The sequence below is a fragment of the Camelus dromedarius genome, chromosome X, assembly GCF_036321535.1.
Source record: "Camelus dromedarius isolate mCamDro1 chromosome X, mCamDro1.pat, whole genome shotgun sequence".
Lineage (NCBI taxonomy): Eukaryota > Metazoa > Chordata > Mammalia > Artiodactyla > Camelidae > Camelus > Camelus dromedarius.
Window position 1 is genome coordinate 76,281,528 of NC_087472.1, and position 14,197 is coordinate 76,295,724.

At 46.0% G+C, this 14,197-nt stretch overlaps 1 protein-coding gene across 2 annotated transcripts in view; it reads left to right on the top strand.

Annotated features, from left to right (window-relative positions):
• Window positions 1–14,197, top strand: part of SHROOM4 (shroom family member 4) — a 200,144-nt gene that overhangs the window by 154,718 nt on the left and 31,229 nt on the right. For both annotated transcript variants that reach the window (XM_031445206.2, XM_031445208.2), the window contains 3 exons: window positions 3,211–3,345; window positions 5,995–8,479; window positions 14,032–14,093. In XM_031445206.2, coding sequence (XP_031301066.2) covers window positions 3,211–3,345; window positions 5,995–8,479; window positions 14,032–14,093 — 2,682 coding nt within the window. The remainder of the gene's footprint in view (window positions 1–3,210; window positions 3,346–5,994; window positions 8,480–14,031; window positions 14,094–14,197) is intronic.

The following is a 14,197-nucleotide window of genomic DNA, read 5'->3' on the forward strand; positions in this document are numbered from 1 at the left end:
AAGGTGCTCCAACTCCACAGCCGGTGCTGGATTCTACTGGAAACCAACAGCAAAGGCATAAAGCTGGTTGCAGGGCATGATTGGAGCAGAGAAACGAGAGGTTGGGATGAGTGGGTTCAGATAGCTTATAGAGGGCTTTGAAAGTTGTATTTGTGAGAGAGGATGAGCCCCACGTCCTTCTATTCCACCATCTTGAAGCCCCTCTGAGGGCTTTGAAACTTGGATCCACTTCACATTTAATGCTGGACAGGTTAAGAAATAGGGAGCCAATGAAGATTCTTGAATAGGAAAGTGCCAAAATCCAACTGGTATTTGACATGGTAAGATCTAAGAGCAGTGACTGGAAATGAAACAATGTGAGATGACTAGCAGACTAACACTGTATGTTGGACATCAGGTGTCAAAGGCCTGGACTAGAACAGGAGGTGGTGGTGCTGGGTTCTGTGGAGAAGTATGATTATGTGGAATAGTCTCAGTGAAAATGGTAGTGGGGGTGAGGGGCAGTGCAGGGAGAGAAAGAGGCAATGCCAAAGAGATATTATGAAAGAAGACTCAGTAGAACTCAGTAAAGGATTGGATGGTTGAGGAGAAGGTGGTACCAAGGTTGACTACTCACATTTTAAACCCTGGACTCAGAACCTCAGGAATCTGGGATGTGGAAGAAGGGCCCCAAATAAGAGAGGTGCCCTGTTCTCCGCTGTATCCTCAGTGCCTAGAAGCATAGTACATAGTAGATATCCATGGTACATAGTACATAGAGGTACATAGTACATAGAGGTACATAGTACTTCTGTGAGATGCTTTTTATTTATTTTTTTACTTACTTGATGGAGGTACAGGGGATTGAACCCAGGACCCTGTGCACGCTGAGTATACACTCTACCACTGAGCTGTATACCACCGCCACAACCCAAGATGCTTTTTAAATCATTTTTAGAAATTGACTGCTGTTGATAGCCACTGGAGAGATTTCTAGCATCATGGTTTTATGTGTGAGACTCTGGGGCAGGCACCTTCCCCCAAGGTCTTCTTGTGCCTTCAGCCTCCCTGCTGGGCACTCCAAAATCCATAATAGAACAGTGTGGTTAAATGCAGGGGGCCCCACCTGCCTTTCGTTCCCATAAATTTAAGCCGCTGCTGCTGACCTGCGGCCCTGGTTTCCTGACCTTTGGCCGGCAGCTTCCACTGCCCTTCCTCTTCCACCTCCTCTGTGTCTGAGACCACTCAACCCGTGTCCCCCCCCCCCCACCGGCCACAAGGCCATTCTCTTCAGGACTACCTTTTTTAGGCCTTCGCCCTCGAGAGCCTTGCACTGCTGGGATTTTCTGGGTTTCCTCTGGGGTAAGGGGCATTCCCAGCCAGGATGGAATCCAGCTTGAGTCTGTCCGCTACTGCTCCTGGGAGGTAGAGAGCTGATTGATCCCACTACATAACAAGAGTGTTGAAAACAGGAGCCCTTATCTTCATCAGCTTTGCTCTCTTGGTGTGTGGTGTGTCTAGTATAGAATCTGCCACAGTAAATGAATGAATAAATTAGTCAGTAAGCTATCATCTACTTATCTTTCTGTCATCTCCTTTATTTATCATCTGTTTCGCTTACTCTGTCATCCATCTCATACACTGTCATCCATTTTTCTCTATGTAGTTCCCTATAAACTTCCTCAGACTTTTCTCCCTTTCCGTCATTTGCTTTTCCTCTGTATCATTGCTCTCTCTTATTTCCATCATCTACCTGGCCCTTCTTTTTTTTTTCTAATTGAACTATAGTCAGTTTACAATGTTGTGGGTTTTTTTTTTAATTTAAAAAAAATTGGGGGTGGGGAGGTAGTTAGGTTTTTTTATTTGTCTTTATTTCAGTGGAGGTTGGAGGTAGTGGAGATTGAATCCAGGACCTCATGCATGCTAATCATATACTCTACCACTGAGCTATACCATCCTCTGCTACAATGTTGTGATAATTTCTGGCATACAGCATGGTTATTATATATATATTCCTTTTCATATTCTTTTTCATTATAGGCTATTACAAAGTATTGAATATTACCAGCCCTTCTGACATCTTTCTCTCCTTATTTTCTCCCCCTCCCTCCTTTTCTCTCCTTTCCTCCCCTCCCCTGTCCTCTCTCTCATTCCCCCTTCCCTCTTCCCCCTCCCTCTTCTTTCATTCTCCCCCTCCCCCCCTTTCTCTCTCTCATTCTCCCTCACATCAGTCATCTCTTATCTCCTGGCACTACTCATGCCCCACATGTACTCTTCCCTATACCATTCTTCCCCACTGACAAGGGCGGTGTCTATTTATGTGAAATATACCCGAGGACATGGATGGGTCCTGTGTAAGCCAGTCAGTACAAGAGTTGTGGCTGTAGCCTCCGGCACCAGAAGGACCCTATGGTTGCATCCAGGACCTTGGTCTCAGACCTGTTTCCCTTTATTCACCCCTCTGCTGCTGAAGAGTCTCCTCTGTCAGCCTATCACCATGCCATCCACCTCCTTGTTCGATCTTTCCTGGCAGGATTTGGGGCTCCCTGCCACCACTTTGCCTGCAAACTTCGCTACTTCATCTCTTTGCCCATTTTCTCATTCACTGTCTCAATGCCTTTACTGTGCTTTATTTGTGCTAGCTCTTTCACTCTCGCTAATCTGTAAGTTTTCAAGGGCAAAGCCTATGTTTGATTAATCTCTGTATCCCCAGAGCTATGCACAGATGGTAGACCGCACATGTACCACAAATGCTAATCAAATGAATGAGTGAAAATTAGAGAATTGACAGTCTGGTGTTGATTTGTTCAAACTTCTCAATCATTTCCCTCTTCGTTTCTTAGAGAAAAATGGGAAGATGGGTCAGATTGATTATTTTTCTCCAAGAAAACTTGAGGTGGGCACGCCATTCATTGGGCAGCTACACTCACTTATTCCATGAATATTTATTGAGCATCTACTGTGTCTCTGGCACTGCGGTACATGCTTGGGATATACCCATAAGCAAAAGAGCCCTGTGAGGCTAACCTTCTGTAACTCCAGGAATTGCCCTCGGGGTGAAGGAGATTTGGGTACTGGGTGCTGAGGGGGAGCCACAAAGATTCCTACACCAGCTCCTTACAAGATGGCCTACTTCATTTAAAGGAAAGAGGGGGTGGGGGTGGAAGCTGCCTGGGAAGTGATTTCAGCTCTGGTTCCCTAAGTTGACTTCCTGTCCCTCTCTTGCTGTAGGAGAAACGCCCCTGTCATTAGGCCGCACTCATGGCATGTGGCCAAGCTGCTGGAGGGATGCCCTGAAGCGGCCACCACCATGCATTTCCCTTCTGAAGCCTTCAGCTTGTCCTGGCATTCCGGCTGCAACACTAGGTGAGTCTAGAACCCTCCCCTCAAGACAGCCTGGAGGTGAGATAACCTGGCTTCTCCTTCTCCCTCACTCTAGTCCCCATTGGAGGTGGCTGAGCCCAGAATGCTATCCCAGAAAATGGAGTTGGGGTCCAGGGTGCCTGGCTTCTAGTCCTCATCTCCTGCTAACTTTCTGTGACTTTAGGACAGTCCCTTTGCTTTTTGAAAATATTTCCTTGAAATACTGACCTTACTTGGCTTGCCAGACACCCCTCTCCTTGCTTTTTATCTTATTTCACCGGCTGTTCCTTTGCAGACCCTTTCCCTGGCTTCTCCTCATCATCCTGGTCTCTAATGTCGGTGGGCCCAGGATTCAATTCTGGTCTGCTTCTCTAGCTCCAGCGACTCCCAGGTGACTTCCTCCAGTGTTCCTCTCATCCAGCTCTGCCACAGAACCAAAGCCTTCAGAATGGGGACCTCCCTGAATAGCAGGGTCCACCTGCAAGAATGAGGATCTCTCAGCATGGGGGGCTTGGTATGGTTTGTCTTTGGAACATCTGCCCAGAAGATGCAAAGAACTTTTTCAGCCAACTCAGAGGCAGCAGAGCGGCTGGCCTTGGCTGCCTTTTCCTTACCTGACATAATCTTCACTCCAAGAGGAGTTCTCTGTTTAGGAGGCTCAGGGAAGCTAAGGGTTGCATTTGCCCCTACACAGTGTCTTTATTTGGCATTGGAAGCCAGGGGCTCAGGGCAGAGGCATAGGCAGTTTTGTTCTGGAAGAATACACAGAAACACATTCTAAGCTTGGATCCTGTTGGAGTGGGGGTTGGGTGGTTTTCAGCAGAAAGGGTGATGGGTGTGGGTCGCAGCTCTCCTTGCCAACCAGGAATTGATGGATTCCTAGCCCAGAGGTCAAGTGAGTGGAGTGGCTAAGGGGCAAGGCAGGGAGAAAAAAAGAATTAGGAGAGGCTGACCTGGGCAGGTGGCAGTGGGGAAAGGGAGGTCCTGCCAGTGCTCAGCTCTGGCATTCGGAAACTTGGCCTTTCTGAGAGCAGCCTGCAACCTCTGAGGTTCTATCATAGGGAGTTACTGGCATGACTTGGCTCAGTTTGACTTTGTGTGTGGGAAATGATACTTAAAATTTGGGATTGGGTCTGATCCTCATCCCTTCCTTGGTCTTCCTAGTTTGGCTTTGCCATGGGGGGATGAGGGCGGCGTGGGTGAGCAGGATACTATAGTATCCATACACGCTTGTAGTAGAGAGGATGCTGATAACAGTAGCAGTGGGAACAACAATCAAGAGAGCAGCAGCTCCCAGGTATTGAACCTTTGCTAGGTGCCCAGGCTGTGATGAGAGCTTTACTTTTTTTGGCATTCTTTTTTTTATTGTAGTATAGTCAGTTTACAATGTTGTGTCAATTTCTGGTGTACAGCATAATGTTTCAGTCATATATATACACATACATATACAAGGGATAAATTGGAAGTTCGAAATTTGCAGATACACATTACTATGTATAAAATAGATAAACAACAAGGACCTACTGTATAGTACAGGGAATTATATTCAATATCTTGTAAGGACTATAATGAAAAAGAATATGAAAACGAATGTATATACGTATGTGTATAAGAGCTTTACTTTTATTGTCTGACTTCACCACAAAGCAACCTTCTGGTACAGATAATACTATTCCCATTTAACAGACAGTATAACAGAAGAACAAGGACATTAGACTCACAGAGGCCTGGGTTCACATTCCAGTTCTGCTTCTTTAGTGACTTGGTGAGCTTGTCACTTTGCTTTCTCTCTCTAAGCTTCAGTTTTTATTTGTCAAGTGCAGATTATAATCTCTCCCTTGAAGTTTGACATGATACATTGAAAAATGCCTGGCACAACATAGGTCCTTGGTAAATGGTTGGGATGACTATTATCAAGAAAAGAACAGAGAAGCGCCTAAATTCTGGTCCTGTCCAGGCCTTGAACTAGAGCTGGGCTATCTTGAGAAAATCACCCCATCACAATCACTTCCCTTCACAGGGCTGGCTTGACGCCAGTGGTTCTCCAAAGCGTGGTCCCTGGACCAATGGCATCAGCCTTGCCCAGGAACCTGTCAGAAGTAAAAATTCTCCAGATCCCACCCAGACCTAAAACTCTAGGCATGAGGCCTAGTCACCTGCTATGATGATCCCTCTGGGTGATTCTGATGCCCGCTCCAATTTGAGAAACACAGATTTATAAGATGGGCTGGCTGAAATGGAATCAGCCCTCTAGGGCCCCTCGCAAATGCTTATAGTCTCTGCTTCTTTTCTCCTAGCAGAGAGCTCCAGCTGGCTCTTTGGGGACACTGACAGGCCAGAAGCAATTCTAGACTCACTGAAGGCACAGAAACAGAGCATAACCCCCAATGGAGTTGTCACACTTTTTGTCTTTGGGATCTCATCCTATCCTTCTTCCGTAGATCATCTTGTCTCCCATTTTCCCACATTTCTGTGCCACGCCCAAGTGTCCATCTCTTCCCCTGTTTCCCTTCCTTCTTCTTTTGCCTCATCTCCCTCTCCTTGTGGCATGTGTGCCTCTGGATTTTCCTGCCTTCTCCTGTGGCAGGACTGGCCATGGTGGCAAAGGGATCCAGTGACGTTGCTGACTAACCAGTGTATCCTGTCTTTCAGTGACGTGTGCGTGCAGTGGTGTCCCCTCTCCCGGCACTGCAGCACCGAGAAAAGCAGCTCCATTGGCAGCATGGAGAGCCTGGAGCAACCAGGCCAAGCCACCTATGAGGGTCACCTCTTGCCCACTGACCAGAGCACATACCCCAACCAGCGTGATTCAGCCTATAGCTCCTTTTCGGCCAGCTCCAATACCTCTGACTGTGCCCTTTCTCTCAGGCCAGAGGAGCCAGCCTCTGCAGACTGCAGCACGCAAGGCCCCGGGCCAACTAAGGCCCCTAATGGCCGACTTAATGTGGCCGAGACCTCAGGAGGCGGCCGGCTCACCAGTGGGGGCCACCTGACTCCAAGCTCCCAGACGTCATCCCGTCCCCAGGAGGTCCAGCCCTCAGGGCCTGCCAAGGCTGCCAGGGGTCCCCCACAACCTCCAGTGAGGCGAGATAGTCTTCAGGCATCCAGAGCCCAACTCCTCAACGGAGAGCAGCGCAGGGCTTCTGAGCTTATGGACTCCTTGCAACAAGAGAAACCTAGCTTAGACACTGTGCTCTCCCCAAGGAACCCTAACAAGTTCTGCTGCCTCAGCGGGCCAGACCAAGTGACAAATGAGGGCCATCAGAACTGTGAGCTCAGCCAACCCCCTGAAGCCAGCCAGAAGGGCTCTGAGCATCTACTGATGGAGGCCTCGGCCAAAGCTGTTGGATTCCCAAAAACATATGACAAAGCTTCCAGCATAGATTCCAGCCCACTCAACAAGGCTTCAGCAGAGCTGGCTAAGGCTTCCTCTTTTGGCAGCCCTCCACACCTCACAGGACCCACAGGGCATCGTCATAGTGCCCCGGAGCAGCTGCTGGTGTCCCACCTGCAGCACATGCACCTTGACACTAGGGGCAGCCAGGGGACGGAGCTCCCAGCTGGGCAGGATGGGCAGGAGTGGACTGTATCCCCTTTGCACAGCAGCCACACTGGGAAGAAAAGCCCATGTACCCCTGTGGGAGGAACCCAGGACCAGCCTAGCAAAGAGAGAAAGACCAGGCCGGTGGATGAGAGGCCTTTGGGTTCAGGGTGCCAGAGCCCAAGCAGTTCCCCACATGGAGAGGCCGATGGACACCCTCCAGAAAGAGGTTTCCAGGAGCCAAACAGAGCAAACAGAGCAGACAGTGAATTGGCCAGCCAGCCACCCTCTGCCTCTGGTTCCCTTGCTCAACCAACCAGGGACTGTTCTTCAACCACTAAAGTAGCTGGCAGCACAGAGGCAACTGAAGAAGGGGACAGTGAGCCCAAGGAGTGTGTTCGGGTAGGTGGGAAGCGAAACGGAGGGACCCGGGGCCGCTCGATCCAAAACCGGCGGAAGAGTGAGCGTTTTGCTACCAATCTACGTAACGAAATTCAGAGGAGGAAGGCCCAGCTCCAGAAGAGCAAGAGTCCCTTGACACAGCTGTGTGACCCCAAGGAGCCAGTAGAAGAGACAGAGGAGCCCCTAGAAAGTCCACCACTTCCTGCCTCAAACTCATCCCTTCTGTCTTCATATAAGAAACCACCTAGCCCCAAAGACAAGCTCTTCAAGAAGAGTATGATACTCAGGGCTAGGTCTTCAGAGTGCCTCAGCCAAGCCCTAGAGGGCCATGAATCTAGGACGGGCTTGGAGGGACAAATGAGCCCTGGCCAGAGACCGGGCCAGTCTTCTTTGAGCCTGAACACGTGGTGGAAAGCCTCCGACCCATCCTCCTCAGACTCTGAAAAAACAAATGTTCACCGCGGAGTCCACGGAGGTCATTGGAGGTGGTCCCCAGAGCACAACCTGCAGCCACACGTGGCACTAGCCATGGAAGGCCCTTCCAACCCAGGTGACAAGGAATTGAAGGCTTCTAGTGCTCAAGCTGGGGAGGAAGCCATCCTCTTGCCCTTTGCAGACAGAAGAAAGTTCTTTGAAGAGAGTAGCAAATCCTTATCTACATCTCACTTGCCTGGTTTAACCACTCATAGCAAGACTTTTACCCAGAGACCAAAACCTCTGGACCAAAACTTCCAGCCAATGAGCTCCAGCTATAGGGAATTGAGGCGCCATCCCCTGGACCAATCATATCATTCCACCGACCAACCGTATCATGCCACAGACCAGTCGTATCATTCCATGTCACCCCTTCAGTCAGAAACTTCCACTTACACAGAATGTTTTGCGAGCAAAGGTCTAGAACAGTCCATGTGTTGTAAGCCACTCCACTGTGGTGATTTTGATTACCGCAGGACGTGCTCTTACTCCTGCAGTGTCCAGGGAGCTGTAGTCCATGACCCTTGCCTTTATTGTTCTGGAGAAATCTGCCCTGCTTTGCGAAAGAGAAATATGGTGCCAAATTGCTACAACTGCCGATGCCACCACCATCAGTGCGTTCGGTGTTCAGCTTGCTATCATAATCCCCAGCACGGTACCCTCGAGGACAGCAGCTTGGCACCAGGCAACGCTTGGAAACCTAGGAAGCCAACGGTGCAGGTGAGGACTTGGTTCTTGGATGGGTGAGCTTCATTATTCTCTTTGTGAGGAGAAAACTAGGCAAATCATTGGAAAAGATAGCAATTCTAATGCCTTAAAACTATATAGTGCTGGCCACACCAGAAGATAGCTGACTAACCTTGGGCAAGACACTCAGCCACCAGAATTGCAGTTACCTCATCTTTCGAGTTAGAATAAAATAACTTTTGCTCCACAAAATGGACAGAACTGGGCTTTATAGCTTGACTTTACAGTTGGTATCTGAGTGACCTTAAGTGAGTCATTCAACCACCAAAAGTGGTAGTTACATGATTTTTAAAGGGAAAATTAAAAAAGAAGTTTTACTTCATAAAATGGCCAGTATGAAATAAGGTTTTATTACCTCATCTCTAAAGGAGAGGAAAATAATGGCTGCCCCTTGGATTGGTTGGGAGGATCAAAGAAGATTGTTTAACACAGAGTGCCAGGCTCAGTGCCTGATACAAACCAACATGCAGTCCCTTCCCTTTCCTGCTTTAAAACTATTTGAAGCTGCCAAATTTGCAAATGTCTCCCAGGCTTAGCTCTCAGAGATCTGATTGTCTGGTTTTCTGAAGGGCAAATCCTTTCCCTCTTCTCCTGTCTGTCTCTGTCAAAGACTCAGGTTGAAACTGGCTGTGGCTCTCCTCTGGTTATGACCTACAGCCCTAATACAAGCCACCACCATCCCCCAGGGCATCTCTGAGAGGACTCTGTATGCCCTTGCCAGCTTACTGCCAAATTTCTTCCCCACGGCTTTTCTAGGGCCACCTTTTGGCTGGTGCACTCAAACCAGAAGTTAGTTATTGTGTTGAATTGTTGCACAGACCGACACTTCTGAATGACTTAGTGTATGAAATTGCCCAATACATATTCTTTGAAAAAAGGTAACTTAGGGGTAAAAGAAGCCTTACACAAAAGAGTGCATACTCTACTGTTCCCTTTTATAATGGTCTTAAGTAATTATTCTATGGGAAAAAAAATCAAAACAGTAGTTGCCTGTGGAAGGGTAGCATGGAGATTGGGAAGGGACATGAGGGAACTTTGTTGGGTGTTTATATTGTTCTATATATATATTTTATTGAAGTATAATCAATTTACAAAGTTGTGTTAGAACAGAATCACAGACATAGAAAACAAACTTATGATTACCAGGGGGAAGTGGGGGGAGGAATAAATTGGGGGTTTGGGACTTGCAGATCCTAGCTATTATATATAAAATAGATACTGTTCTCTATCTTGACAAGAGTCTGAGCTACACAGGTATATACATTTGCCAAAACTCAACAAATGTATACTTAATATTTGCACACCTCACTGGAAGCAAAGTTTGCCTAAAAATATTGTAAAATAATATCAAACTTTATTTAATGATATGCATGCTTAATTTTTTTAAGTTTATTGATCTATACAACTTATTTTATAGGTTTTAGCATATAGATATTGCACACATTTTGTTATATTTACCCCTAAGATTTCATGTTTTTGATGCTATTGTAAATAGCATTGTTTTCTTAAGATCAAGTTAAAATTCTTTACTATTATGTTATAATATAATAGTGAAATTATACGTTCTTTACTATTATATTATAATAGTAATATTATATATTATTGTTATATAGAAATGCAGTTTAATTTGGTGTATTGGCCTTGTGTCCCGCAACCTTGCCAAACTCACTGTTCTTGGTAGATTTTAAAAGATTGTTTACATAGACAATCATGTCATCTGCAAATAGAAGTAATTTTGTCTTCCTTTCCACTATGTATGCCATTTCTAGGAGAGGGGGGCCCTATTTCACCATCTAAGATGTCCTATACAGTATTTAGTAGAAGTGATAAGAGCAGATGTTATTGCTTTGTTCCCAATTTTTCATTGTTAACTTTGATGTTAGCTATAGATTTTTTGTAGATGCCTTATGTAACAGGTTGAGGAAATTCCCTTTTATTCCTAGTTTGTTGGGAGAGCTTTTATCAAGTGGATGTTTGATTTTTTTTCAAATGCTTTTTCTGTATCTATTGAGATGGTCATATAGTTTTTCTCTTTTAGTCTATTGATATGATAAATTACATTGATTGATTTTTGAAACAAGAACCAGCCTAGCATTGCCAGAATAAATCCCACATGGTCATGACATCTTAGCCTTTTTATATGTTATCTGATTTGATTTGCTAACATTTGGTTTAGGCTTTTTGTCTATGTATATCAGGGATTTTAGTCTGTAGTTTTCTCATGCTGTCCATGTCTGGTTTTCAAATCAACATGCTAGCCTTACCAAGTGAGTTGGGAAATATTCTCTTCTCTTCTGTTTTCAGGAAGAGTTTGTATAGAATTGATATTATTTTTTCCTGGAATGTTTGTTTGGTAGACTTCATCATTGAAGCCATCTGGGCCTAGAGTTTTCTTTGTGGAAAGATTTTTAACTACAAATTCAATTTCATTAATAGAATATAGGGTGATTTGGGTTATATGTTTCTTCTTGAGTGAGCTTTGGTAGTTTGTCTTTCAAGGAATTTGTCCACTTCATTTCAATTTTCAAATGTATGGGAACAAAGTTGTACTTTGAAATGCATCAAGAATTTAAGATGAATTTGTGGATGGATAGAGGAGTGAATAGATATGTGATAAGGCAAACATAGTAAAATGCTAATTGTAGAATCTATACAGTGGTGGATACATGGGTGTTCATTGAATACTTATTCAACTTTTCTGTATGTTTGAAAATATTGATAATAAAATATAAGGGGGAAAAGGAGAGGAACTGTAAAATGATGGTTTAAGGCCATTACCTGGGTTTGAATTCCTAAGCATTCTCTTTTTTAAAAATGGGGCTAATAACAGTACTTCATAAGTTGGTTGTGAGGATTAAATGATGTAACATGTGCAAGGCACTTGGTACTTTGCGGCCAGATAGTAATCATCTTTTAAGGGCAAGTTATCATCTCTGAAAATAAACAGAGATTTTGGCTTACCTTGAGAAACTTTTACCAAAAGAAGTACCTACAAGGAGACAATGGAAAAAGGGGGCTGAAGTTGAAGGGGTAGGGTAAGCAGATGATGGCTGTAGAAATGTCAGCCTAGGGCCAATAACTCCATAAGGGAAGGAGGTGAAATTTAGAGGTTGCAGCAGTTGGCAGCAGTAGTGCAGGGCTGCCTGTGCCCATACCATGCCTCTCCTTTTGTATTCTGAGAGAGGAGCACATTGGGTTCCTAATGTCTGTTAGACTAGCTGAGTAGGTCTGCTTAGACACTAGGCTTTTCAGACATCTAGGAGCCACTTCCTGCCCATTTCTACCCCTGCCACCTGAAGTCATCCTCCCCCTAGACATGGAGAAGACTTGCAGCATGGGTTAAGTTAGCCAAGCTCAGAGGACTAAGGTCATTGTGATAGTGGCTGTCTGAAGTAAGGTCAAGAGCCTGCTCTTTATGGCCCCTGGAAGAGGTTGAGGAGCTGACTGGTTCCTGTTTGTTGCTGTTGAGAGGACTAAAATCAGCCCACGCTTAAATCCCTCATGCTTCATGCTGGCTAGTTCTGCGTATATTATCCAATTATTTCATTCAACAGTTATATGGGGTAAGTTAGAATAAGATCCCCATTTTACAAGAAAAGGTACTGTGGTGAGTACAGTCATTATTAAATAGCTGGGAGAAAGGGGCTAAAGAGAAGTTGGGTAGTTGGTCTGAGGTCACACAGGGTGTGAGATTCAAACCCATATAGTGTAGCTTCAGAGGTCAAACTCCTAATTGTGCTCAATTGCCTCTCCATTAAACTGACTGCAGAGCCGGAGTCCTCTCTAGTATGGCAGAATGCCTTCTAGCAGTAGAATTTCCACTGGGCCAACTAGTGCCCACCACAATCAGTCACCATCTGCAACAAGCTTGTGGAGATAATGGCCTCTTTGATGCAAAGACTGAGGACAATTTACAGTAACCTAAGTGGGCTCAGGAAAAAACATAGTAAGTAAGGTGATACTGGGAACTCGAGAAGGAGATGGAGAGTTGGGACAGGACTTTGTTTGGTTTGGCCACTGCTGTTTACTGAGCACTTCCCACAGGGCTAGACAGGGCATGGACAGGAAATCCTGGTTCCCACTGTGGCTGAGCAAGCAATCATGTCTTTGAAAGCAGGGACATCTCACAAGGGCGTCAAGGCAGAATCTGAAATCAAACAAGTGGTTACAGCTGCTCTAACAGGACAGGTACAGGCAGGGACTGCTTTGGTCCCATGAAAGCTGTGAAAGCTTGTCTTTTCCATCTTTTCTACTAATATCTAGAGCCTCCTATGTGCTGAGCGCTGTGCTCAGCAGTTTCTACGCACATCCCACTTTATCTTCCCTCCTGGGAACCCGGCAAGGCTATACAACATAGTCCTTATTTGCTAGCTAGGAGGCCGAGGTTCAGAAAGGTGACATAACTACCCTCAAATAACACAGCTAATAACTGTCTTAGCCAGAATGACTGACAACCAGGTATCTTACCCCCAAAAGGTAGTAGTAACATGTTTTTAACTAAGGCAAAGATAATAAAACTTTGAATGGGACCAATAATAGCATTGGAGAAAGAAGAACTTTGTAAGATCAGTGAGATTTAGGAAAAACCGTGCATTCCATGGGCTAATTTCTGAGTCGCTAAGTAGATGGTGCAGAATGCCAAAATCAGGGAGAATGTCAAGGGCAAATTTGCATTAGGCTTGGGGCTAGACTGGGAAGGCAGGGACATTTTTACAAATGGCATACATAACTTGGGCTACAAGGAAAGGAAAGTTTAGGCAAAGCCCTTAAGGTTAAAATGCCCAGGGTGAAGAGTTGCCTTCTGTAATATGGAGAATGTGGCACCCAGGACACATGCTTCCCAGAAATGAGCCTGCCTCAGCCCCCATCAGCAGATCTGGGAGGAGGAGAAGGGCAGTGTGCTGGCATGCGTGCTCTCCAGCTGCCTTGCCCTGGGACAGAGTTGCAGCAGCAGGAGATTTAGACCTCAAAGCCCCCTCAAGGGCCGGGACTTCCAAGAAGATGCTTTTCTATGGTGGAAGAGGCAAGAGGAATGAGCAGGTTCACTGGGCAGAACAAACAAAAAGACCTCCTTTGCAAGAGCCAGAGCAAATAGCAAACGTGCTAAACTGGTTTTGAACGTGGTGTGGGAGGGGAGTGGAGAAAGAGAGGGAAACTCAGAGTTTCTAGACCACACTGTCCAGGTCTCCGAGTACTGTCTTTGTCTCTGCCTGCCCTCAGCAGCCCAGGGGCCTCCTGACAGAAAGGCAGACCTCTAGGTACATAGTCCTCTAGCCTGTATGGAATAGTAGAAGGAACCAGTGTGTGTGTGGCGGGGAGCTGGCTTGGGACGGACTCCTGACCTCTTCACATTTTTTTAAATGGAGGTACTGGGGATTGAACCCAGGACCTTGTGCATGCTAAGCATGTGCTCTACCACTGAGCTATACCCTGCCTCCCCTACCCCCGACCTCTTCACACTTTTGAAGCCATCTAGATACCTGGCTGTTCAGAGCTCCCTAACTTATCAGAATTTTCCTTTGCAGGAATTTCCTGGGGACAAATGGAAATCAATAACAGGAAACAGGAAGACTGGCCAGTCAGGGAGGTAAGTGACCGGTCAGGGAGTCAGGGGGAGTTAGTACCTCTGAGGCCTCTATGGTTTATTGATAAGGTTTTCTATTTGCTCCGTTTCCTTTGAGGTACCTAGTC